This window comes from Penicillium roqueforti, assembly GCF_015533775.1.
Source record: "Penicillium roqueforti strain LCP96 04111 chromosome Unknown scaffold_01, whole genome shotgun sequence".
Taxonomy (NCBI): Eukaryota; Fungi; Ascomycota; class Eurotiomycetes; order Eurotiales; family Aspergillaceae; genus Penicillium; species Penicillium roqueforti.
This window is the reverse complement of record NW_024067565.1, coordinates 3,077,013-3,101,818: the sequence shown is the minus strand read 5'-3', so window position 1 is coordinate 3,101,818 and position 24,806 is coordinate 3,077,013. Positions and strand designations below refer to the sequence as shown.

General features: G+C 50.6%; 12 protein-coding genes across 12 annotated transcripts; 4 read left to right on the top strand and 8 right to left on the bottom strand.

The window, feature by feature from the left end:
• Positions 1–674: 674 nt before the first annotated feature.
• On the top strand, positions 675–2,188 carry LCP9604111_198 (phosphoserine phosphatase SerB; the record flags this gene model as incomplete). The annotated part of the gene is made up of 3 exons (XM_039068513.1): positions 675–1,493; positions 1,550–1,807; positions 1,865–2,188. The coding sequence occupies 3 exons, from the start codon at positions 675–677 to the stop codon at positions 2,186–2,188; spliced, it is 1,401 nt and encodes a 466-aa protein (XP_038932746.1).
• A 649-nt stretch (positions 2,189–2,837) lies between these two features.
• LCP9604111_197 (lipoate synthase) lies at positions 2,838–4,088 on the bottom strand (the record flags this gene model as incomplete). The annotated part of the gene is made up of 1 exon (XM_039068512.1): positions 2,838–4,088. The coding sequence occupies one exon, from the start codon at positions 4,086–4,088 to the stop codon at positions 2,838–2,840; it is 1,251 nt and encodes a 416-aa protein (XP_038932745.1).
• A 698-nt stretch (positions 4,089–4,786) lies between these two features.
• On the bottom strand, positions 4,787–6,623 carry LCP9604111_196 (uncharacterized protein; the record flags this gene model as incomplete). The annotated part of the gene is made up of 2 exons (XM_039068511.1): positions 4,787–5,776; positions 5,832–6,623. The coding sequence occupies 2 exons, from the start codon at positions 6,621–6,623 to the stop codon at positions 4,787–4,789; spliced, it is 1,782 nt and encodes a 593-aa protein (XP_038932744.1).
• Positions 6,624–8,172: 1,549 nt separating this feature from the next.
• Positions 8,173–9,939, top strand: LCP9604111_195 (putative ribosomal assembly complex component Ipi3; the record flags this gene model as incomplete). Its single annotated transcript, XM_039068510.1, has 2 exons — positions 8,173–8,517; positions 8,575–9,939. The coding sequence occupies 2 exons, from the start codon at positions 8,173–8,175 to the stop codon at positions 9,937–9,939; spliced, it is 1,710 nt and encodes a 569-aa protein (XP_038932743.1).
• A 777-nt stretch (positions 9,940–10,716) lies between these two features.
• Positions 10,717–11,514, bottom strand: LCP9604111_194 (2-deoxyribose-5-phosphate aldolase; the record flags this gene model as incomplete). The annotated part of the gene is made up of 1 exon (XM_039068509.1): positions 10,717–11,514. One exon carries the CDS (start codon positions 11,512–11,514, stop codon positions 10,717–10,719), a length of 798 nt encoding a protein of 265 aa, XP_038932742.1.
• A 471-nt stretch (positions 11,515–11,985) lies between these two features.
• LCP9604111_193 (uncharacterized protein) lies at positions 11,986–12,504 on the bottom strand (the record flags this gene model as incomplete). The annotated part of the gene is made up of 3 exons (XM_039068508.1): positions 11,986–12,195; positions 12,309–12,390; positions 12,449–12,504. The coding sequence occupies 3 exons, from the start codon at positions 12,502–12,504 to the stop codon at positions 11,986–11,988; spliced, it is 348 nt and encodes a 115-aa protein (XP_038932741.1).
• Positions 12,505–12,794: 290 nt separating this feature from the next.
• Positions 12,795–14,548, bottom strand: LCP9604111_192 (putative siroheme synthase; the record flags this gene model as incomplete). Its single annotated transcript, XM_039068507.1, has 2 exons — positions 12,795–14,170; positions 14,224–14,548. 2 exons carry the CDS (start codon positions 14,546–14,548, stop codon positions 12,795–12,797), a joined length of 1,701 nt encoding a protein of 566 aa, XP_038932740.1.
• A 1,505-nt stretch (positions 14,549–16,053) lies between these two features.
• LCP9604111_190 (proteasome regulatory particle lid subunit RPN5) lies at positions 16,054–17,741 on the top strand (the record flags this gene model as incomplete). Its single annotated transcript, XM_039068505.1, has 5 exons — positions 16,054–16,134; positions 16,190–16,246; positions 16,310–16,546; positions 16,598–17,086; positions 17,139–17,741. 5 exons carry the CDS (start codon positions 16,054–16,056, stop codon positions 17,739–17,741), a joined length of 1,467 nt encoding a protein of 488 aa, XP_038932738.1.
• A 249-nt stretch (positions 17,742–17,990) lies between these two features.
• LCP9604111_189 (alpha/beta hydrolase) lies at positions 17,991–18,863 on the bottom strand (the record flags this gene model as incomplete). The annotated part of the gene is made up of 1 exon (XM_039068504.1): positions 17,991–18,863. The coding sequence occupies one exon, from the start codon at positions 18,861–18,863 to the stop codon at positions 17,991–17,993; it is 873 nt and encodes a 290-aa protein (XP_038932737.1).
• Positions 18,864–19,147: 284 nt separating this feature from the next.
• LCP9604111_188 (uncharacterized protein) lies at positions 19,148–19,570 on the top strand (the record flags this gene model as incomplete). The annotated part of the gene is made up of 2 exons (XM_039068503.1): positions 19,148–19,203; positions 19,273–19,570. The coding sequence occupies 2 exons, from the start codon at positions 19,148–19,150 to the stop codon at positions 19,568–19,570; spliced, it is 354 nt and encodes a 117-aa protein (XP_038932736.1).
• Positions 19,571–21,685: 2,115 nt separating this feature from the next.
• LCP9604111_187 (40S ribosomal protein eS27) lies at positions 21,686–22,296 on the bottom strand (the record flags this gene model as incomplete). The annotated part of the gene is made up of 3 exons (XM_039068502.1): positions 21,686–21,868; positions 22,102–22,164; positions 22,294–22,296. 3 exons carry the CDS (start codon positions 22,294–22,296, stop codon positions 21,686–21,688), a joined length of 249 nt encoding a protein of 82 aa, XP_038932735.1.
• Positions 22,297–22,868: 572 nt separating this feature from the next.
• Positions 22,869–24,566, bottom strand: LCP9604111_186 (aminoalcoholphosphotransferase; the record flags this gene model as incomplete). The annotated part of the gene is made up of 7 exons (XM_039068501.1): positions 22,869–22,982; positions 23,043–23,710; positions 23,766–23,861; positions 23,933–23,979; positions 24,035–24,192; positions 24,268–24,277; positions 24,427–24,566. 7 exons carry the CDS (start codon positions 24,564–24,566, stop codon positions 22,869–22,871), a joined length of 1,233 nt encoding a protein of 410 aa, XP_038932734.1.
• Positions 24,567–24,806: the final 240 nt, after the last annotated feature.

Below are 24,806 nucleotides of genomic sequence, written 5' to 3'. Positions count from 1 at the left end.
CCTAGATGGAAGAGAGGGTCATTCTCTGAAGGCGGTGGCGCCATGGGAGACGTTATATGGCCAGACCCACGATATCGGAGATGGTTCTGCCCATGTTCTATAGAATGGCGTAGATGGTTGCTTATTGATTCCAACGACCTCGGGAAGCCATGGAGGTAACCTCCCGGATATTGGTAATTGACGATGACCAACCCAGTCGATGATACCTATTACTGGAAGTATTCTTCCAAGGGTTTGATCTTCCTAATCATATCATGTTAGCAGGTTTCTTAATCGCCAATAATCTGGGCATACCGCATAGTTAGGAGAATCGTGATTATAGTATGTACGGAGTATGGAGTACGTATTTTGGGCAGTATATTATATCCATAAATAGATAGATCTGACTCTGAGGTCATATCCTGAAGTCATGGTGGATCTGACGGGGTGCTTATACCCAAAATTGAGCTCATCTTATTCCTGGAGGTGGTCCATTTCTATCACCTCATTGACAATTATTCTGCCAAGCGGTAGCTCACGTGAGAGGGGAACAGCAGTCACGTGTGTGTTGGTGGGACCGAGTCCCACGTGCCGATCCGGCGCAAGTCGTTTTTGACTTCGGAAGTGTGGGATCTGTCAAGATAGCTTCCACTCGCGAATAACTCTGTACCGGATCGCTTCACTAGTAGTACATTATGGCAGATTCTACCCGTACCAGGCCGTCCCTCGGCCAAATGCGCAGCAGTTCATTCCTGCAGGACCACCAGCAGTACAAACCGATGGCACCAATCACTCCAATCAGTCAAACCATCGGCGAGGTTCTGGCTAACCAGGTGAACGATCGTCTGATACTTAGCTCGAATCCAATCAAGCCAGATCCGGATAGGGTCACCGACAGCGGCATCATTCATAGCATCTTCAACCACCAAGAAAACCCTCTTCCAACCGGCACGTCGCAAATCGTCGCGACCATCTACTACAAATCAAACCACCCCATTCACCCCCACTACCACCCCGATTTAGGGCCCCAGAATAGTCCAGGCGACAAGATCCCAGCTCCCGAGGTGCCCAAAGGCTCTGCCCCGACACAAGACATGGACAAATTCCCACGGGAGCCGCCTGCCCTAGAGCCGGAGCCACTGGATCACCTGTACGGGCCATACGTCTCTCAGCTGTGCCTGACCAACTTCCTTCAGATCTTGGAAACCCTCCCCACGCCCTATCAGCGCATGAACACCTCGCACCGCTGTCTTGACCGCGACGAACACCCCCGCGTCGTGGAGGTCACATTCTCTCCTCCGCCAAACCCGGACTATCTTTCCTTCCCGGATCTGCGCAAGCATGAAAGCATCTGGCGCTTTGAGCGCGAGTGGAACGTCGAGGTTGTTCTGCAAAAGGAGACCGTCTTCCGTCGACACAAGCGCCTGGCAGTGTTTGACATGGATAGCACCTTGATTGAAAATGAGTGCATTGACGAAATTGCCAAATTTATTGGTGTCGAGAAGGAGGTTTCCGTAAGTCCTTCTTGACATACTTCAATTCTCTATGCCAGCGACTAACATCACCGCAGGCAATCACTGAACGCGCCATGAACGGCGAACTAGATTTCACCGCGTCACTGAAGGAACGCGTCAGTCTTCTCAACGGCGTCTCCGCAGACGTCTTCGAGAAGCTCAAGTCTATCCTGACAATCGCCAAGGGCGCCCGTGAGCTCTGCCGCGCATTGAAGACTCTGGGCTTCACGATCGCAGTGGTGAGCGGCGGGTTCCAGCCCCTGGCCGCATGGCTCGCCGAGCAGCTCGGTATCGACATTGCCATTGCTAACCACGTAAGCCTCTCCTGTTTCCTACTATCTCTATTTCATCCGACCTGACAATTCATCTAGCTCGAAATCGACGAGGCCACCCAAACCCTGACCGGCAAATTGGTGCCGTCCTACCCTATCGTCGACGCCGAGCACAAGCGCTCTCTACTCAAGTCCATCGCCGCTGAGCACGGCATCCCCCTCTCGCAAACCCTAGCCGTCGGCGACGGCGCCAATGATCTCCTCATGCTCCACACTGCAGGCCTCGGCGTCGCCTGGCGCGCCAAGTCCAAGGTCCAGTTAGAAGCTCCCGTCCGCATCAACGGCGAGAGCCTTGTCGATATCCTCTACCTGCTCGGCATGGACAACGAGGACATCGCGGAGCTGACCTCCGACGTGCAATAAGTCCTTGAGTAGTTAAATAGGCAACACGCCGTTTTCAGTAGAGTATACACTACGTGTGCTGGTGAATCTTGCCCTGATATAACTTTTTTGGATAAATTACACCCCTCGAAAAGTCTAGTCTGAACCGGCGCTCATAGCTGGTTGCCAGGCTGGACTTGGAGATTTCCTTGTGTTCGAGAGTTGTGGAGTTTATGTCGGTCCTTGCCTTTAGCAGACATGTGGCCAATGTGGATGAAACATATGTAGTACGGGGTATGGAAACCTTATAGCGTATGCATTTTATCGCTGTTCCTATATGCGGCGGGTGGCGGGTGGCGGCGGGATGTAGTGGGTTAGGAACGGAGCAGGCCCACATTTTGAGATTTTGATATAAGAAAAGCATCACTGGGTTGTTTTCCGTATAGCTTGAAATTAGGAAGACAAAAATAGGCCACTAATGACTTTTCCAATGTTGATATAAAGTACAATTCCTGTGTTGAAATGTTGAACTGTTGAAATGACAAATCCCTCTATAGAACCCCGAAACCAACAACCCAGAAGATGCAAGAAAGAAAACGCCAAAAGAGGTTAAATGACATGTAGGTGGTCAGATGACAAGAGAAAAGGTATTCCCGAGTAGTTGAATCGATTCGTTCAAATGCAAGCCACCTCACCGGGTAGCCTCGTCAGTGATAGCAGCGCTCTTATCCACAGTGCGCTCAGCGGTGCCAGGGGCAGCACGACGCTTTTTGAGAACGTTCTCAATGAACGCCTCGCCAGCCTTGTAACTGCTTCGCACCAAGGGGCCCGAGGCACAGTACAAGAAGCCCATATCAAGGGCACGCTGGCGCCACATTTCGAAGCGATCAGGAGTCACGTATTCATGAACAGCCATGTGGCGCTTCGTAGGGCGCATGTATTGACCGAAGGTCACGACGTCGACGTTGACAGCACGGAGCTGGCGGAGGGCATCCCAGAGCTGGTCATCGGTCTCGCCGAGACCGAGCATGAGCGAAGTCTTCGTGACAAGATCGGGAACAGCTTTCTTCGCAGCATCAAGCACACGAATAGACTGCTGGAACGTGGCGCGGCGGTCACGGACAAAGGGCGTAAGCTCCTCGACAGTCTCAACGTTGTGTGCATAAACGTCCAGTCCAGACTTCGCGACCAATGTCGCCATCTCCGTGTCACCCCGGAAGTCACCCGTCAAACACTCGACCAGCATACTCGGCTTCTTCTGCTTGATTTTGATAACCGTCTCGGCGAAGTGGCGCGCGCCACCGTCGGCCAGATCGTCGCGGTCCACACTCGTCAGCACCACGTACCCCAAGCTCCAGCGGGAGATGGCCTCAGCGGTGTTTTCGGGTTCATGCGGGTCGAGCGGAGCGGGGGCGCGGGATGTCTTCACGCTGCAGAAGCGGCATCCGCGCGTGCAGGTATCGCCCATCAACATGATTGTGGCTGTGGCGGAGGACTTGTCGCTGCCACCCCAGCAGTCGGAGATGTTGGGGCATCGGGCCTCCTCGCAGACGGTGTGCAGATTCAATCCTCTCAAATCTTTCTTTAAGCGCTGGAAATTCTTTGAGTCTGGGATGGGAGTCTTCAGCCATTCGGGCAAACGAGTCATTTCCTTCTTGCGGCCGGCGGGGCCGACAAGCGCGGTCTTAAGGGCGTAGGCTTCCGCTGGGTCAAGGAGTTCATCTTGGCCTCCTGAAACAAAGTCTGAAAATGAAGGTCCTGCATTCAGCTTATCCTGGAACTTCGTAGGTTTCCGCCGTGTAGTTCCTGGTGTATTCGTGGCGGATGAGGAGTCCGTTGTAGCATAGCTCCGGCGGCCGATGGGAGTAATTAATGTCGAAGCCGGGGATATGGTGGTTCTGAAAGACGACAGATGCCGTAGACTTCTTGTTGGAGCTGCCATGATGTGTGAGTGTATGCTAAGTTCAACCGGTGAAAGCCGAACTGGAGTTTGTCTGCGCAATGGATCCCGCGGGAAAGTATTACTAAGCAGTTTCGCCGCCCATCAGATCGGGAAAGTATCCATGGGAAGGGGTCTATCCTTGACGTTATACTTGGAATAAATACGATATCTTGTTTTTCCTCGAATTGTTAAGGAGGAATATTGGGAGTCATTTGAAAATAAAAGACGTGCGGGCGACTTTGTTGCCACGACTAGGGGTTGGAATACTGGTTGATGACGATGCCAATTATTATTATGGTTGCTATGCTATGCTACTGAAAGACTAACTAATGCTTGATCCCAAACGCACGAATTTGTCAAAGTTCCAAGTACCGCGCGATGCAAGGGTATGAGAAAAGCAAAAAAAGAGAAGAAGAGAGTAGAAAGAGGGTAGAAAGAGTAGAAAGATGGACAGAGAGCGGAAATTGTGGACAGACAAGGACAAAGAGAACTCAATGATTAGAGCGAGTAATGGTAGGGACACAGATATGAAAGGATATAATGAGGACAGTCAGTAGGAAAGGAGTCTTGAGGAAAAGAGTGCAGGGAAGAATTGCAGAGAAAAGGAGAGGTCAAAACGAAGTATGAGCTTCAGTCTGTTTTAGAGAGAATAGGTTGGAAAGAGGCAAGGAAATTTTAGATGCAAGGAGTGATCAATGTTAAGCAGTGCTTTCAAGGACTTGGGCGAGAACTTCGACGGCCGATTTCAAAGTAGGATCTGATCGGCCGCAGATGGCGAATAGCAGGTTGTCCACTATCCGCTCGAGTTGGCCCTGGAGCTCGGTGCTGCGAGAGCTGAAAAGGGGGTCCTTAGGCTTGGTTGCAGACCCAGATGGTAGCTGAATTCCTAGGGTGGTGTATGCTTTTTTCGGGACGCCGTCGATGGCGTACACATCTTTGCGCGGTGGGATGGCCGGCTTGTTTCGGTGGATGGTTGACAGGGAAAGGAGGTAGTTTCGAGCGAGGAGGGCAGCACAGAGACAGTCGATTAGGTTCTCTGTGACATCGGGGAATATAGTGCGGAAGGGTTTAATCAGGGTCTTCTCGTCGTTTTTGCGAAGGAATACCATGACAGGGGATGCGAGGCGGAGCATATGACGAGGAAAATCCTTGACAGAGTGTTCTAGCTCATCTAAAGTCCATTCATGATCGTCCATGGACCAGTCATGGTGCCATATCCGGGGCTTTTCATCCTCGTTTTCAGAGATGATAGACGTCGGCCCGGGTAAATGGGTCGTTGTTAGGAATGATGCCTTGGGGCTCACGCTGCCTGATCTGATTTCCGGTTGTGGGCTTGTTTCGCGCTCTCCCTGCGCGGATCCAGGCTTCTCGCATATCACAGTCGATCCAACACTGTCCGAAGAGGTCAGTGACCCTGGATCGGTATACGCATCGTCGTCGTCATGATCCACTTTGCTATCATCATAGCTATCAAAGGAAAACCCAGAGTCGCGAGTCCCATAACCACTATCAGACATATCGAGAGGAGTGTCCGGGCTAAATGCGGATACTTCCTCTTGACGCTGATCTGGGGTCGTCGGTACAGTGTTTGGCAGCAAGCATGGCGGTGGAATTAGTGGAGGCGATGGTGACGATTGTCGAGCGATGTCGACAAGTTTCGGTTTAGTCTTGCTGGCGACAACAAATCTCTAGATGGGGGTTAGCTTTCAGTGTTACCTCACAGTAAGAGATTGTTGGACTTACCACAGGTTCTTCAAGGGCTTTTGCTCCCGGGATGATGTCCAGTTTTGGCATTGGAGGATCATTCTCAACAATCTGGCACTTGCGCCGATTGGTGAACTCCTTTGTAGTGGTATTTTGATCGTCCACCTTGTCAACGGGAACACCTTGCAGCCATCTTTCACAGTATGAGAAGTTACTCGGCACCCAACTAGCTTCACTCGAGACTGTCCCAGTCCGGGGTCTTTGTGGTCTTGGCGAGCTCCCGGGAACCACCACTCTCTCGCTATGCATTGACTTTGGGGATGCTATAGAAGGTGCACTCTTTTTCGGAGACTGGACGTATGACTCCCGTTCATTGCTGGACTCGCACTGGCGTACGAACTCTGAGTGGGCTTCGTGAACATTCATGACATCTGTTCGCGGTTGGTTCTTCCAATCTGGGGGACGGTATGCTGTGTATTGTATTCTTTCTCCGATTTCAAGCGTCGCGACCGTTGGAGAAACTTCCTGTTTGGTGGTACCAGACTTATCCTGCCCGTCACTTGATCGACCTGATCCATCCGAGGACTGCGCATCAAAGTAAGATAATTCAGGACCCGTGCTTGCGGGGCGTGATTCTGATATAGGCGGGCTAGGTAGAAGACCAAATCCCTCCAGGTTGCCACAATTCAGGTTTTGGTCTGAGCGCCATGTTCGTAATGTGCGATCTGCCGCCGCTGTGTACGGCCTGCTTGGCCTTTCAGGAAAGTTGGGAGGAGGGCCATCGAGGGACGCCGGTGATGTCGGAAGCATTAATTGAAATGGTTCTTTCATTCTTCGGACCGAGCGGAAAGGCGACATGCAACCTGGCCCCCGATCTGTGGGTCGCCGTGCTTGGGAGTTCGAAAAGTCATGCGACTCTATGCGCGGCATCACTGGTGACGGTACAAATGATAGTGAGGGCATCTGTCTGCTTCGCCTGCGGGGTGTATAGGTGGGAGACCATCGACGCGGTGACGGGATTGGCTCGGCCATTGCCATTGTATCGTGGCTCAGTGAGGACGAGTTGGAGCCCTGATTTCTTATATGCGTTTGGATCCGGGCCGGAAACCATGCATGGCTAGGCATGTCTGTCGCACCAGAGTCCATACTGGACAATGGTATTCGCGGCTGGAAGTAAGAATCCTGGTCCGAAATGTCGAAGAAAAAAAGCAAAACGTGTTGCACAAGAGCGACCCAGATGAGATTGCAATCCAGTTTGTTTATTGTTGAAGTCAAAACAAATGGGCATCAGTCCCTGCAGGGGCTCGATATGTCCTTATACAGCGAGTGTGGCGCTAGTCAGCTAATTTTAAGGTGGGTAGTCATCGGGCTCAAGTGCACATCCCTTGACAGGACTACAACCCTGCCATGAAAGCCGGAAAATGTTCAACGGAACGATTCCCCCTTCGAGCATAAAAAGAGGGTCCGTCGCCTGGCACGAACACTTGCAGTCGGGTTGTGTTAGGCACGGGCCAATGTAATAATAGTGGGAATGAGGTCGCGTCGTCCTTGCATTCCAAAGAAGATGAGCTACCAGGACAACGATGGGCAACAATTGGCTCCAGATCTCAATCTTTCGTCCTGCGGGAGCCCGTCAACGTGGAGAGACCCCATCCGCTGCCTCAGCTCGTCATAGCTGGGTTCCGACTGGGCACTTGGAATGAGACATTTGAGATGCAAGAGGGGGGAGAAGGGAGCCATGGCGAATCAGGCCCTTGAGAAGGGCAACAGGATCAGCCAGAGGGTGTATTAAAGCGGGTCTTCATTGGATCTGGTGTCTCATCGCAACGGCAATCCACCCCTTCTTGTCAACTTTGGGCAATCCCTTGCATGAATCTGGTTCATACCGATGTTATTGTACATATCAGCATAGTTCATGGAGGGTTGGATATAAATGCCTGATGAGGGCTTGACCTGGTCACCATGGGCACGCAATTTGAGTCTGAATAGCCTGAGAAACAGAATCATCTTGATTGATAGACCGGCGCAGCTGAGCTTGGTTGACCTATATGACGCTGACTAATAATGATAGATCGAACTCCCGGTGGGTCTCATACACAACACGGCACAATCAGTCGATAGATGCATTTAAAACACTCGCTCTGTCTAATGATGAAGAAAGATCGGGGATATCTTTAGTAGATTGCATTAGTTAGAAAGCCAAATTGGTTAGGATAGATCACACCCGGCCCGTGGATGGTTGAAGTCCGGAGATTATAGTCCAAACAGTGCAAACATTTCGTTATCAATCGATTAAGAAAAAAAAAAACCTCGGAAGGAATGGACAACTTCGAACCCAACCTCCCATACTTCGTATGACAGCCTCATTCTTCCATTCCTGATGCTTTCTGAATCATTTGTGGCGTCGACGCTGTCATCCGCCAAAGCTCCGACAGCCTCGCTCAGAGATGTAGGGGTCTGCGTCCATGAATTGCAACCTTCATCGATACTGCGATCGACTTTCAAGAAGAGCTCAACTTTGACCAATTGTCTAGCTGTCAGCCCGTCGCATATTTTTGCCGCCCAAGCAGACAAGGCTGTCATTCACGTGTACAACCGGGAGAAGGGTAACCAAGAGGGCATTGTCCCATTTCCAGAGCGGATACGCAGCATTGCTGTCGCCGGGGGCAAGTATGGTGATGTATTGGTTTTGGGCACCGAGGGTGGTCGATTGATTGTCTGGGAGGTATGTTAGATCTGATTGATACATTTCCTAATGCCATGCGTCTAACAGCTTTTTAAGACATGTACAGGACGCCAAGTAGCCACAACGGCCTCACATCTGCAACCAGTGACCTCACTCGTCGTCGACCCCACGTCCAACTTTATCCTGTCCGGCTCCGCCGATGCCAGTGTACATGTCTGGTCCTTGCCTGGCATTCTCTCGTTCTCGAAACCCGCTCTCAGCGCGACTCGCCAACCCACGAATTCGCCAATCCGAACTTTCTCCAACCACCGCGCAGGTATCACCTCCCTGGCTATAGGACATAGCAATGGCCGCCATAACATCGTGGTATCAACCGCAAAGGACAACACTGCTATCGCGTGGGACTATCATACCGGTCGTGCACTGAGAACCTTCCTCCTTCCCTTATCCGCAACATCTGTAGCTCTAGACCCGGTCGACCGGGCTTTCTACGTGGGATATGAAGACGGCAGCATTCAATCAGTAGACTTCTACCGGAGCCAATCTGCGCAGCATCCTCTTCACGATCCTTCATTACAATCAACACCCGCGCAGGTGTCCATGGAGGACCGGTGGCTCCCTCCCTCGGCTGAAACAGGCTCCGTGAAGACAGTCTCCCTTACATATGATGGAACCACGTTACTCTCGGGCCACGCGAATGGCAAGGTGCTTTCCTGGAATGTCGCTCGACGGAAGTACACATCATCAGTTGCCGACTACACGCACCCGATCACTAACTTGATCATGCTGCCTCCGGGTGGGATCCCTCATCCTTCTTCGGATTTGAAGAGGAAGGCCCACACTATTGTCAAGCCGCGCCATGATAGTGGCCATTCGGCTGTGAATCATGCCCCTGGCGCCGTCCCCGCAGAATATATGTTCCACACGCAGATCATCGCACCATCCGACTCCCGCAAACCAACACAATTTTCTCAGGCGCTTACTCACTCCTCTTTCCCCATCTCCATGCTCGAGGATGGTCTTGCAGAGCTCGCGGCATTCCGCCAGCCTGCCAATACGGAATTTACCCGCGTTGCCTCAAGCACCGCGCCGGCCGGGGGGACCCTGGAAGACACAGCAGCCCGCGATTCGCAGGTCGCCGAGCTAGAAAACGAGGTGTCTGTGCTTAAGAAGAAGGTTGCGGTGAATGAGACTGCTCGCCATAATGCGGATGATGAGGTTGTACAGCTGCGCTCGGAGCTCGCCAATCTGCAGGATTATGTCAATGAGCTGCATGAGAAGCAGGAGGCCGCACAACAGGAGAAGGTCCTGCGGCAAGCAAGGAAGCAGGAACACGAGACGAAGAAACGGGAAGCTTGGCTCGCTGCCGAGAAGAAGGGTCGCAATGGTGATGCAGTCATTCAAAAGATGGACATTGATGGTGCTGTGACCAGTGACTCGGATGATCAGAGCGACGAATAAAAAAAGCCTTGGATTTTTGATTGGCATGTCAATGGATCGGCGCAGGGTTTTGGATTAGTATATACTATATCATTTGGGAGCTTTCAGGTCAATAATAAATGTCCGCCACGTTCGTAACTTTGCTTATGAGTGCAATTCATTACCCAAATTTTTTGTCGCATCCCCTTGAAACGGTTCTCATCCATGTCTTTGAATGTATGAGCCTTAACCCTAAGTGTGTTCTTTTCATTGGGCAGCAGCTTAGCCTTATGTCCAACTTTTTACGAGCTACTTCGTATGCTGTTTCAATAATCATCTGGTTCTGAAAACAGGGTTTCACATCTACAAGATGAGATAAATACCTTAGGAGGGGATGGTCTCATTTTCGGTCAGGGTGTTCGCGAGGCAACCCCAAAGGGGTAATGCAGGGCTTGCAGGGCTCTCATGGCAAGATGCGCAAGGGTGGGTACAATTGTCTCACAGAAGCTCTGCAAGCTTCTCTTCTCTTGTTTACCAAGGGCGCATCTCTATGGCAATCGAGCTTTAGCAAGGTCTCAATCCTTGAGCGTATATCATATAGGTTCCTTTCCCGCTTCTCGCGCCGGTCCCTCCCGTCGGGTCTATGCGCAGGGGGTCGATCTATTCACAACTACATACTACATACAGAGATATTGGGTCCCAAGCAGAACAGTAAGGATTGTCGCCCTGTTGGATTCAGGGAAGCATAGAGCACTGCCAAACATAAAAAAATTAACCTGATAACGTCAAAGACACGCACTCCGAGAAACTCAGAAAGATTCAAGCCACCGCATGGCCAGATCCTTGTTCAAGAATCTCCCCCTCATCGATCTCCATCATGATCTTAACCCCGTCAGTAGTTCCAATGCGATATGCTCCAGCCTTAAGCATGCGTAACAGAGTCAGAGCATTGTGTATACCGCCACTAGCCTTGATCCTGCAAGAGCACCTACACATCTCCGCCGCATAGTGCATTAGCTTAACATGCTCAGTACTCGTACCGCCATCCCGGCCCGTGCTAGTCTTGATAAAGTCTGCACCAGCCATACACGACACGATCGTCGCATCGATAAGCTGATCCCTCTCAAGCGTCGACGCCTCCAGAATCGCCTGGAGGACGATTGGCGACGGTGCAGCCTGACGCACCGCATAGATGTCCGTGTATACCTCCGTGTACTGGCCCTCTTTGAGCAGGTTGTACCGGATCACTATGTCGAGCTCGGTGGCGCCCTGCGCAACGGCCTCTTTGGCGTCGCGTACTTTGTCGGCTGTCTTGTGCGCGTCCTCCGGGAAGCCCACTATGCATGCGACCGCTGTGTTGCTGCCTTTGACGTGGCTTGCTGCGCGGGCGACGTGCTCGGGTCGCACGCACACGGCGGCGAATTCGTATTTAAGGGCTTCTTGACACAGCGCGTCGATCTGTGCGTCTTCAACTGGGCTCACCTGGAGGGTGTGGTCTATTGTGCGGTTGATTTGTGTTGGAATTGGCGGCTGGGACAGCGAGGGTTTCGGCAGTTTCTCCTTCATATTGGCTATCTTTTGCGCCCATTCGGCGTCTGTTGATGGGATGGCGCTCATGCTGGGTGGTTTGTGTAGTATTCCTTGGGCTGGATAGCACGTCGCATGCTAGGTTTAGGGATTCCCTCCGGAAATGTGTTTCAAGTCTCCTACTACACTTCCAAGGTTAGCATAGACTGTCACGTGGCGCTTCTATAATCATCATGACGACCCGTTGACAGAATGTGACCTTGAAGAGGCGGTGTTGTGGCGCTAAGGGGTGTCTTGAGCTATCAGTTTCGGTAAGTTCCGGTGATGTATCAAGTTCAATAGACCAGCATTAGCCCGTAGTATATGTATTTCGAAGGTTGTTGTAGCATAGTACAAAGTTCCGCTGAATATCAAAAGTGCATTACAGTCGCATATCACAAGCTTCCTGGCCAAAAAGACGACAAAACGAAGGACCCTCGCACCGGAGATCTTGGTCCATTAACTTCTTTTCTCTCCTCGACGCTATATTGAAGCGGCGATTCAATCGCGTTGACTGTTCGCTTATTGGCAGCTCTTGCACTCCGGTCCACGAACATCATCCACACGTCCCACGCGCCGCGGACCAAATCCCGGACCACCGCCGCCACCTCCTCCACCACCACCTCCACCGAATGAGGTTGTGCTACCTCCCCAGCGAGGGCGAGTAGTATACTTGTTTCCCTGGTTTTTGATGTTGAAAGAGGAGCTCTCGGCAGCGGCGTATGAGTCGAGCTAGGATATGTCAGATTGGTCCAGTTGCGGGATATGAAAGAGAGGCAGGCTGAAACGAGAAGCAAGGTGAAAACAATATGTCGCATATAATCACGCCTGTAAGAGGTACCTACCGAGAACAGAGTAGTGAAGTACAGGCCGAGGAAGAAGTAAATGCTCTCGACAAAGCGGGTAAGTCGCACGGTGAGCGGGGGGCTGTGGGCACACTGGTCAGCGATTTGGGTATCTAGTCGCAGAAAAGGGAGAAAATAACCTCTGGAGAGCCTCCCCGTTGGAGAAATAGACTGGCTTTGGGGCTTTGGCCGACATGGTTGCGGCAGAGGGTGGTTGTCAGAATTGAAGATGTGAATGAGGTGGAGTGATCAACGTCGCCGGGCCGGGGTTCCACTATTTTTAGCCTCACCCTGTTCTTTTCTTCCCCGTCGTATAAAATAGGTGTACATTGTATACAACATTAGTCTACGTGTTTCAAAATACTAATTGGTCTCAAATAATGATACTCTTCAATGATCATGCATATCTCGTTTCTAGGGGTATCTGAATGCTGTCTATGTACATGCAACCGTCGCTCGGAAATATATATATAAGAAAATTTTGAATCACTGCTTCTCGTTCACGGACACAGCGACGGCGTCCACTTGCGCAGCCACTTCATTGCGGATATCATCCAGTCCATGGAAGCCCTCTTCAATCACCCATCGCTGGCCTTGGGGATTGTGCAGCACGTGGCAACTGGCACCAACGACCAGCAACCCCGGTGGTCGTGACCCTGCCTCTTCAAAGGCCAGGCATACGTGCTCCAAGGTCGAGCGAATAACACGTTGATCTGGACACGATGCCCGTTCGACAATCGCACAGGGTGTCTCCTTGGGCCAGAGTTTGCGCGACTGGGAACCAGCGTCTTCTGCGGGGAAGGTAGTGAGGGACTCGACAAGAGCAGAAAGTCGGTGAAGAGCCATGAGGAAGACCACAGTCTGAGTAGGTACGTAGGTGGGAGGGTTAGGAGCAGCCCCCTTTCTGCCGGTTCCTGTACATACGAGAACCTGGTCGGAAACGCCGCGGTGGGTTGCTGGGATATCGGCGAAGAGGGATGCGCTCATGGCGCTGGTGATTCCCGGTAGTACTACCGGAGAATAGCCCTCCTTCCTGAAAAACTCGAACTCTTCTGCTCCGCGTCCATATAGGTATGGGTCTCCCTGTTTCAGGCGAAGGACTTGCCGTCCCTGCTTCAAAGCTGCTAGACCCATCATGAGGAATTCTTCCTGCGCTTGGTCTGCGTTGCCGGGGAACTTGCGTGCGATGTGGACTTCCGTTCGGCGAGGAATCAAGTCCAGGACTGGCGCGGGGACGAGCTTGTCTGCGAGGATGATGTCGGCATTGTGGATTGCGTAGTAGGTAGCGCGAGTGAGTAGGTCTGGGTGACCGGGACCAGAGCCTGCGAGGACGATTTTTCCCTTCTTTGAGGGGGTATCGACGCCGTTTGTGTCATTTATGGTGGCATTGCCAGATGTATAGGCCTTCAGGATGGCATCCATATCGGCATCGGTGATAGATACTAGCTTTCGGAGAGGCCAGTATTCACAGATCTGGGACAGCCAGCGCACCCTTCTTGTCTTTGCGGCGGCAGCATCGTCTTCTGTGACCAAGTTGTTGAAGGTGTGCTTTTGGCCTGTACTATCGTCGTCCTCTCTGTCGAATATGTTTTCTACGAGCCCAGCGGCATTGTCCTCCTCCCACAGCCGTCTCCGCACAGCACCAAGTCTGTCGATGGCCGTTCCAAGATTCTGGGGTAGGAAGGCAGCAATTTCCCTCCGCAGCCTGGATGCAAGCTTGCACCCCCGGCCGGAAGTAGTGATTCCAATGTGAAGGGGGCCGTCTGAATAGGTGGAGAGTAGGGTGAAGGAGCATAGTTCGGGGGCATCTGATATGTTCACTGGGATTCTGAGGCGCCGGCAGAGCTTCGATATGTGTGAACCTAGTAGGAAATGTGAGTAAGAGTGGTTTGTGAATTGAACAAGCAGGTCATACTTAATGGGTTGTTGCTACCCAAAGTGACAAAGACCAAGTCGACAACGTGATCAACTTCTTCTCTGCCCAGGGTTGTCAAGTCCTCGTCTTGGAATCCATGACGAACCCACTGGGCAGAGCCATTGGCAATATGTTCAGATAGTGTGAAATGCATGTCATCGGTCTCCGGCGCAATGATGATCGGCTTTGCGCCGACCTCGAGGCTCCTCGCACATCGAGCGGCGGCAAGAGAATTTGAACCGACAATCAAGTGGACTTGTGAGTCGGTATTCCACGCAACCATAAATGGCGCGGTTGGACTAGGATCGCATGAGGCATCCTTCATGGTGAAGTACAGTAGAACGAAATGTCAAGCCCCGCCAATAAATCTAGTAAGAGGTATGCTGGTTTGAGAGAGGTAATCGAGACCGAATTGCGGAAGGATCTGGAGTTCCGAGGGTCCAAGAGAATTGAAGCTTGTATTTAACAAAAAGACCGACCAATGAAGTGATTTCTAGACTTCCGCGGAGAAAGCGACGAATATCAAAACTGAGTAAAAGGCCTGTCACTATTGGTGATAACGGGCGATAAGGATTATCGAAGTGGGGGATGATCCTGGCACAATTGACAGTCCTGGAGGAAGCCCTAGGATTTGTAAAGGTGATCAAGAGTCAGAAAAGGGTCCTTGAGGTCGAACTTATACCATTGACTCATATATAGCAGACGCACAACTCTTTCTAAAAATTTCTATACATCTTTATTGCCTAAAACGGTTAAAGGCAATTGCGTGCTTGTCACCACGTGACTCCAAATGCCGGGGAAGTGCAGGGAGACTTACCTAAAGTAGTTTAGTGGGAGTACACAAGTAAGAGATGTGCGTGGTCTTTAACTGCATATGCCTCTTTCTTGACGACGTAGGACTTGGAAATCTAACGCATTTGGCTCAAAATAAGATTGAGGACATCAAATCTAAGGATAACAGAATGCTGTCTTTTCAGACGTATTTCCTCATACAACTAATGTACAGTTTGTGATATGGCTACCCTCACGCAGTATGTAGCCTGACGTGCACATAAATGTCAAGTCGCATGTAACGAGTCGAAACCCCTTCTTGAGAACAATATGGGCAAACTCTTGCTCCATGAAAACAGTGATAGCGTATCTCCTATTCTATTGTTTAATCCAATCGCTCTTCTGTCGCTCTTCAGTCGCTCATACATGTGTCTGGATGTAGTTCGGGATATGATTTGACACTAGTCCTACCTAGGTATAGCCCGAGTAGGCATAGGGTGACCTCGGGAAATCACCACGATCCATGATCCAAAGGCCACGCACAATCATATCCCGCTGCAGCCAGGTACAATGTAGATTTATACGATTTATAGTGAAATTATTGTTTATAGCCGTAGAGGCTTCTGACGGTTGGTTAGATGGTCTTAAAATTCGGTTTAGAGCCTCTTCTATTGGTCGCTATGGCATGTTTAACTTCGTTGAACAGGAAACATGGATCAGAGAACAACATATAGATCATTAGCTCTGGCTTAAATTACCAGTTATATATGTATCCATAACAGACTGGAATATACTAGCTGGGATGTTCCCAAGTGCTAGACGAGAGGACAACTGCAAGTACTCCAGACAGAGTGGAAGGCGATGTTTCGGTCACGTGGGACGGAGCTTCCAGCTCGTAAGGGCGCAACACCGGAGCTACAAGCATCATCTCCATCATCCTCTTTCATTCCGCGAATCTCACGTTGTCAAGCGCAACAAACCTGCTTAAAGAAATTTCCTATCAACTAACCTATTAATATTTTAAATTGATTCACCGGCCCTCCAGCCTCATTCGTCATCATGTCCGGCCTGCTGAAGCCCGAGAAGGACTTCACCAAGGATGCCGACAAGCTCATCCCGGAGGCAGAAGATCTCGCAAAGGTACACCCGGACATGATATCCATATCAAAGTTGATGCTAACGTATATGGTTATAGACCGATGTCCAGGGAGCAGTCGATAAGCTGCTGGGTTTGGAGAAGCAATCCAGACAGGTATGACGCCGAGTGCCACCCCATTACTCCCCTACCCAAACTAATCAAGATTTTCTTATTCAGGCATCCGATCTTGCCACTACATCGCGACTCCTGATTGCCATTGTCACCATCAGCAAGAACTCCGGCGACTGGAACCTTCTGAACGACCAAGTGCTGCTCCTATCTAAGAAACATGCCCAACTCAAGCAGGCCACAACGAAGATGGTGCAGACGGTGATGACATTCCTGGATGACACACCCAGCCTGGAGGTCAAGTTGTCTGTTATCGAAACTCTGCGCACAGTGACTGAGGGAAAGGTACGCTGAGAACCATTGATCTTGACCGAAGTGATGCTAATTATCGCAAAGATCTTTGTTGAAGTAGAGCGAGCCCGTGTTACCCGCATACTTTCAAATATCAAGAAGACCCAAGGTGATCTCACTTCGGCAGCAGACATCCTGTGTGAGTTGCAGGTGGAAACATTTGGGTCAATGACGAGACGGGAAAAGACAGAATTCATTCTGGAGCAGGTCTCTTTGTGCATTGAGCGCGGAGACTGGACCCAGGCCCAGATTCTCAGCCGCAAGATCAACAAGCGGTACTTCAACCGCAAGCCGAAGAGGTCGGCTGAGCAGATCGAGACGCTCAAGAAGGAGGCAGAGGAGCGAGAGAAGACCCGTGGGCCTGATGAGGCACCCATAGAGGTGGATGACGACGTCACAGATCTCAAACTTCGTTACTTCGAACAGCAGATTATCTTGGCCAACCACGATAGCAAATATCTCGAGGTTTGCAAGAACTACCGGGAAGTCCTGGACACGGAAGCAGTCGAGAACAACCCAGAGCAGCTGCGTGCCGTAAGTAAACTTACCTATCTCAAAATTTAGATTGCCACTAACCCAACTATAGTCACTCGCCCGCATTGTGTACTACGTCGTCCTGTCTCCCTATGATAATGAACAATCCGACCTCCTGCACCGCATCAAGCAAGACTCACGGCTGTCACAAGTCCCCGAGGAATCCCGCTTGTTGAAGCTGTTCACCATCCCCGAGCTGATGCGCTGGCCTATGGTCGCCGAGCAGTTCGGCCCCCATCTATGCAGCACAGACGTGTTCGACGCCGAGCCAAAGCAGTCTACGGAGAACCAAGCAAACCAGAGGTGGCAAGACCTGCGGAAGCGTGTCATTGAGCACAATGTCCGTGTAGTGGCCAAGTACTACACTCGCATTCAGATGGGCCGTCTGACCCAGCTTTTGGATCTGACTGAGGAAGAGACGGAGAAGTACATTAGTGATCTGGTCACATCGAAGACCATCTACGCTAAGATCGACCGACCCGCGCGATTGGTCAACTTTGCCAAACCCCGGGATGCCGATGACGTTCTGAACGAGTGGAGCAGCGACATGAAGAATCTGCTGGGTCTGCTCGAGCGGATCGATCATCTGATCACCAAGGAGGAGATGATGGCCCGTATTCAGCCCACTCGCAGTGACATGGGCAAGGCGCATTAAGTTGAGATGAATGTGGAGGACTTGGGCGCGGGGATTGCTGCCACCGCGTGTAAAATAATTCGCCGGTAGACCCATGAGTAGTGAAGTCGCAGCATTGACCTTTATATGACCCATACACAGCAAATTTCTGTCTCATGACAGTACCAATCATCAAGTCTTTATTCTTAGGGTAGGGGTGTATATGTGCTACATGTAAGCATGGTCTAAAAAATCTAAATCTAGCTCCGTCTATATGTACAAGCTCTGTCCTCAAAATGGCAAATCCATATCATTCACATCCTCTTCCACCTCCTTGGCCTCATTTTTCTTCGAGAAGATGCCATTACCATCCATTTCATCCCGAATAAAAGTCAGAGCAGCATCAAGATACGGCCGCTTACTCGGCAAGAAGTGACCACCAGGATGGAAAACAACCAACCCATTCTTGTCCGGATCACCGGCACAAGCCTCAACCAAACCCCGACTCCTCACCTCCTCAACAATCGCATCCAAAGACCCAAGCACATGTAACACAGGCGTCTGAATCGCCGGCTCATAGAAAGCCCTATACCGAGCCCCAGGCGCCCTAAACCCACAGTAAGAAATCGCAAACTTAAGCGGCGGATGCTGGAACCCGTCCTCCGCGAACGACGCAGGGAAATCCATGCCCGCGCCCCCCTCATCGCTTATCTTAGAAAAGTGCTCGAACGACTCCTTCCGGCCAGGCTCCAGCAGCGAAGCGACCATAGCGGCCAGCGCCGCGCCCTGCGAGAACCCGATCACGCCGTCGAAGGGGCCCTCTTCTTTCAGTGTGCGCGCTACGGTCGCGAACCCTTCTTCGATGCCGGCATACAGCGGCGGGGTCGCGCTGGTGGAGTGCCGCCACCAGCCGTAGGCTTCGATCTCGTCGTCTGGGTTGACTTCTGGGGAGGGCTCGTAGCCTGGGATCTCGCTGGGCTGGAGGCGGATAGGGCCTGTTGGGTATGCGGCGGAGACTTCGTAGAGGGGCAGGGACTTTTGGAGGTGTTTTACCAGAGCGCGGCTTCGGAAGTTGAAGATGTTGCCGGACTGCGTGTAGCCGTGGAGCATCAGCAGTTTGAGCGGTTTCCGCGGTGAGGTTGGGGTTGGGGTGGTGGGAGCCATTGTTGCTAGGAGGTGGGCTTGGGTAGGTTTGAGTAGGAGGGATTTTAAAGACTGAGAGCAGAGGGTTGCTTTATACATTAGAAGAGGAAAGAGTAGAACCTTGGAAGAAAAGGACTCTTTTTTCTCCGATGTAAGTCCGATAAGAGATAAGGAAGGGGAAGGCGGAGTGCGGGGTCCTATTTAGGAAATTCCAAATGTAAACAGCTTCGTCACATCAGCAAACATCCGATTCAGGTCTCAATTCTACCTTCCATTCTGACAAATACCATATACAACCCGCCGTCATGTCTGATACTATCAATATTCAAGACATGAATGCCAAGATGCAGGCTCTACTTGAGCATGTTCCCCCCCCTACAACCCCACCACGCAGAAATATAGTAGTATATGTTGCTAACAAGTTGAACAGTGCATTTGAAGCCCACCCCCAGTGCAATCCCCCTAACCGGCACCCAACTATCTACTTCTTGTACGATTTTGTCCGCAACAGCCACAACCGGCTGCAGGCTGTTGACCCCAACAAGTACGCTGCAGGTGACAACGCTGCCAAGGTAGCTGTAGATGAGATTGGTGGCCGCAATATGTTTGCTAATACACTCGTCAACGACACTACTGGAAAGCTGGCCATGCTGACCGGCGGCGACCCCTCCAACCCTGTTGATTTTGGCCCCGAGATCAAGGCCAAGGCGCTCATTTTGATTCAGTAAGAGTTCAAAGCTCAGTCTTTTATTTAATTCTATATATCCATCCAAGGGGATGGGGAGATCATGACGAGCTAGGCTGGGCTTTACTGTACTTGTTCTTCATTTTCTATCTTCTCTTCATTACTGGCAACTCTTGTCCAGGGGCTTCTGATACAAACAGAAACGTATCATGACATATCCATATGTACATACAACCTTGGTTCAAACTAGAGGTTCAGTCTCTTAAGCTTTAGTATTGCTCTTCTAATATGCACAGAGGAAAAGAGGGTGCCTTTGGTTGCGCATGCAAGATGGATCGTGTCGTGTTAGAACCGTCTTCGAGGACCTCAGCGCGAACGATTCTGTGATATAAACAAGACATTAGAGTATGCGGAGAGACTAAGTCTAGGATTTCAAGTCGGCTACGAAGATTTACACCCCTCATGTATTCCGTGGGACTTGTCAAATGGCAATGAGAGCCACGACTTCAGGAACGTCCACGAGAACGCCAGGTTTGATATCTGATGCAGACCTACATGGATCTCATAACAATGGTAATTTTATGATCCCTGTGGTAGGTGAAGCAGCATGTGCTACGGTACCCTCTGTCACGCTGTCTAGGGGGGGGGTTACGATGAGATGGTGGCCAGAGAGATGGGGAGGAGAAGAAGGAGAAGAGAAGAAGAGAAATGGGGGGAGGGACCCTTTTATACCCTCAACAAACGGTGCCTTCCTCAAGGGCGAAACCCTCCCTCGCACCTTCCAGTTTACATTGTTTGCCTTCTTTATTTACATCTGTCACAGAGGAAGGAGCGACATTGGCTTCAGGGCAATATGTCAATTCCTTGAAGTGCAATTTCATGAAGTTTCGTCTGTGGTTCTTCGATATAATATGTATGTAAATAAGTGTTTATATCTTTTCCCGAGTCGTTTTTCAAGAAATCAAACTATTCGCAGACGATTCTTGACAGGGATTCTCACCCATAACATATACATTCCTGAGGTGGTATAGATTCCACAAAGTTTAGCCAAAATGCATAGTCGAAAAAGATAGAGTATCAGGCAAGACAACAAAGTATAGTATAAATTCGTTCTCGTCACTTTGAAACCTACACCAAAGCAGACAAGCGCAGTGCAAGGTGGGGAACACCCGGGACCCGCAGTCATCCTGAGGGGCAACAATAACTACATCCTAAGGAGGATACAGCTACTATCTGTATTAGAACTCTCGTTTAGTCTACAGGCCACCTTAGTCGCGGCGTAGAGGCTATTGGATATCATATGGTACAACTACTCCGTACAACGGTATACAATGTCTGGCAGTTTAAGCTACAACTATACCATCTACAATTGGCAGCCATGTGAGGTACAACTCATGATAGAGGTGTAGAACCCGATATACAGTAGTCGCAGATACATTTAATATACCAAACACAAGAAAGCAGAAAATCAGAACATAAAACAGAGCACAAAGTCAAGCAAGGTGCCTTTTTGTGCCAGATATCCGGAACTCCCTTAGCAGAATGCTAGTTGCTTTTTTTTTGAATGCTTTTGTGGGGGTCATTGACAGGGTCGGGGCACTCCATCTTCTATCTGTCATAACGCGCAAAGAAAACAAGAATTCAACGCTGAGATTTTAATCATCACCGTGAAATGCAAAAGAAAGAACAAGCAATGGGTGGAAATAGGATGAGAAATGAGCCCAAAAGGCCACATTCAAATTTTGTCTTCTTCAAGAGGGGATCCAGTACACTGATATAATATGGAAAAAGAGCCATATCACATCATATGCCAATCGCATCCCCCCACAACCCAACACCAGTCGAAAAAACAGTTAAGAAAAATGTCCGTGTGGTTCGGTAGGGGAAGGGTGATATTGAAAAAAAGGTTGTTTGGTATGTGACATTTTGAAGCCCGGTAGGAAGAGAGAAAGAGAGAAAGCCCAGTATATGGAACTGGGCCAGAATAGCAACTCTCTTCCCGAAACACCGAAAACCGAAGCCGAGACGATCAAAAAAAAGGTAAGAGGTCAACCCCGGGTCTTGGTATTTTCATCCTAATTTCTCTCCATGCTAATTCTCTCTTTGACGTTTCAACCGGAACATAACAAGAAAAAAAAGTTTTTCATTCGTTTCTCGTTTACTTGCGGCGGAAAGAGCAGCCCTCGGTCAGACGGGCCTTACCACCTGTGGGCTGGCAGAGGACGGTCGAGCAGCCGGCGCAGATGACGACGGTCTGGGCGTGCGAGAAGACGGTAGTGATGGTGAAGCAACCGGGGCACTTGACGTCCATGAAGAAGGAGCGGGGCGAGGGCACAAGGGTCTGTAGGCGAGAGAAGTTCAATAATCAGCCATCATTGTTCATCCAACATTGGATTCCATATCCATTTCCCAGAAGAATTCCATTATCATCCTGTCGTTCGGTGCCTTTCCCATTTGCTCCATGGTGAGCATCGGAGGTCCAGGTCCAGGTCGAATATCCAGGTTTCGCCCCTCGTCGGGTTGATATTTTCACTTCTTCTTTCGTGTTTCTTTCGGGGGTCGGTTGGTTCATACCTTAAGCTTGTGCTTACGGGCCTCGGCCTGGGGGGTGGGGTTGAGGAGATCGACCGCGAGAACCTATCGAGGACAACATGTTAGCGTTGGTGGACGTTGAATTTTTCGAATCGACAATCCGTATGGGTCTTCCATGTCCGTGGGTATCGCATCGAACAGGGACCGAGCGGAAAAGGGCGAAAATGGGCTTACCATCTTGACGAGTGAAAGTCGATCAGCGAGATAGTTGATTAAATGGCGCTGATGGCGATGGCCTTGTGTGATGCGGATGAGGTGGTCTTCTAAGAGAAGTCTGAAGGGATTTGGACCGGTTTGGGTGGAGGTAGGGCTTTGTGCCGCTTTGTGCCCTCGCTTGTCCTTATTCGGGAAGGCGGCGAACTTTCCACCAATGAAAGACTGATGAGGTAAGCTACTGAGGTAAGCACGCGCGCAATCGCTGGTTCGAGTGGAGACATGGACTCGCTGCGGCAGGCAGTCAGGTGCTTCGACTTTCTTCTACAACAATCTCGAAATGAACGGCAATATTACAACTCTCATATTCTATCGCTATAACGCCACTCCAAGCTACTTCTCTGTGCCGAAGGGAAACTAAAGTATGTACTGGAAAAGTCATCAGCCAGGCATCATTTGTCCAACGCGCTTCTCAATCCGGATACCCGACTCCTCCTCAATTGAGCTGTTTCGCCTGTGGCGAAAGAGACTGAACTGGCATTCTCCACAAGCCCATGAAACACTCACGACTGCGCCGCCAATCGCGCCACATCCCTTTATTTGGTCTTCTTCGACAAACCGGTCTTGCGCTCGGTCTCCTCGACGAAGGGGTACTTGATCGTGAGGCACCAGATATCGACATAGTCGCATATCGTGGTGATGATGTCGAACTGGAAGAAAATCAAGATCAGCAAATTGTCGCGCGGAGGGGAAACATGAAGGAAACATACCACGAAGCTACCGTATATACCGACAGCCAGTCCCAATAACCCGAACACGAATGCCACCTGCCCAACACCATACCCAAGCACAGGGGCGGACCACAAGCCGAACAGCGCACCCGCGCTGTCCAAAACACCCAGAGCGAGCGGGTACAGCAGGACGTTTTGGTAGGGGAAACTCGTCTGAGTGAGGTGGCCGATGATAATGCGGCCAACAGAGTAGGCATTGACGAGACTCACAAACAATCCGAAGGGGATGGTGTAGTTCTCCAAAATCATCGGCTGCAGGTATAGGTAGGCAAAAATGGGACTCCAGATGGCCACCAAGGGCAGGAGGCCGTACAGCGGCGTGAAGGGGTCCTGGCCTCGCTCGCGACGCACCTTCATGACGTGCATGATACTCGAGCCGATGGCGAAGCAGAGCACAACGGAGCCATACACAAGGTACCACTGCGTGAACGGCATGTTGTACACCTGGCTTGAGAGGAAGCTAGGCTTCGGCACGCCGATGGTCTCCAGCATGGACTGGTGCCAGAAACTACCGCCACCCATGTAAGCGGTGAATAGGTAGACGGTGCAAAGTGTGAGGATTCCCTCAACGGGGCCAGAGATCACGCCCAAGGTAAGGATTTGCGTGTAGTATTCATCCCATGTCTGAACATAGAAGGTGATTGTTGCTACGATTGTCAGAGACTATTTATGCGTGGAAGGGCAGGGCAGGGCTGGGCTTACATCCGAATAGAGCGATAAAGGTCATCCAGGACTGGCCCATGTTCATTGCCGAAGCGAAGACCAAGACGCTGAGACCGGTGTTGCATGCATCGACACCTAGTAACGTAGAAACAAGTAATTAGCAATCCATGAACTTGGCCTTTTGTGTACTATATTCAGTAACTCACTGTGATCAAAGAGTTCGCCAAGCGGGCCACTCTGTCTGGTTCTCCGTCTAAACGCAGTCAGTATCTAAAGCACCTCAACTGTCAGGATAAGTGTAGACATACGCCTGCATGCCATCTACGGCATCGAAAGTCTGGTACAGGAACAAGCCAATCGCACAACTGGCATAGACCCAGGGCGGGCAGTCCGTATCCAAGTTCGGGTTGTACCACATGACGGTGACGAAATTAATTACCACAAACATGAAGCCGGTGAGGGTGATCTACCGAAGCGAGCGAGATTAGGATATTTTTCTTATACGTGGCAATTGTAACAATGTCTCATGGGCAAGACTTACGGCATTGGGTCTGTAGACGCGCAGAAAGAAGAATAAAGTCAGCCATGTTCCATGTTGCGTTGCGTATAGTTCGTCTCGGTATTCAAAAAAAGGCCTCCAGAGGATCTATAATCCATGCATGCATAGTCCGGGGAAAAGTAAGGAGAGGGAAATACTCACGCCATCCCCATTGGGAAGCAACGAATCACGAATTTGTTGTAGAACGGCTTGAGAATCAACCGGCTGACAGGCGAGTGGTCGACTCCAGCATATTTGTAGTTCTTCAGATTCGCCAATTCATGTTGCCGGATGTACACCATTGTTTCGGTTGTCTTGCGCGTCGGTGAACGCGCGGATATCTATTTTCTGGGTACTCGGTTCGGACCTCGAGGCATATATTTGGTGGAGTTGTCGGTGCCTGCCAATACGTGCTGTTCAGGCAATTTTGAGAGTCGTAGACGCACGTTTAGGGCCGAGAGGTGATAATGAAGGAAATCGGAGAAGGTATCGCCGGGAAAGGGTAATGGAAACAAAGGGAAGAAAGAGAGGATGAAGAAAGG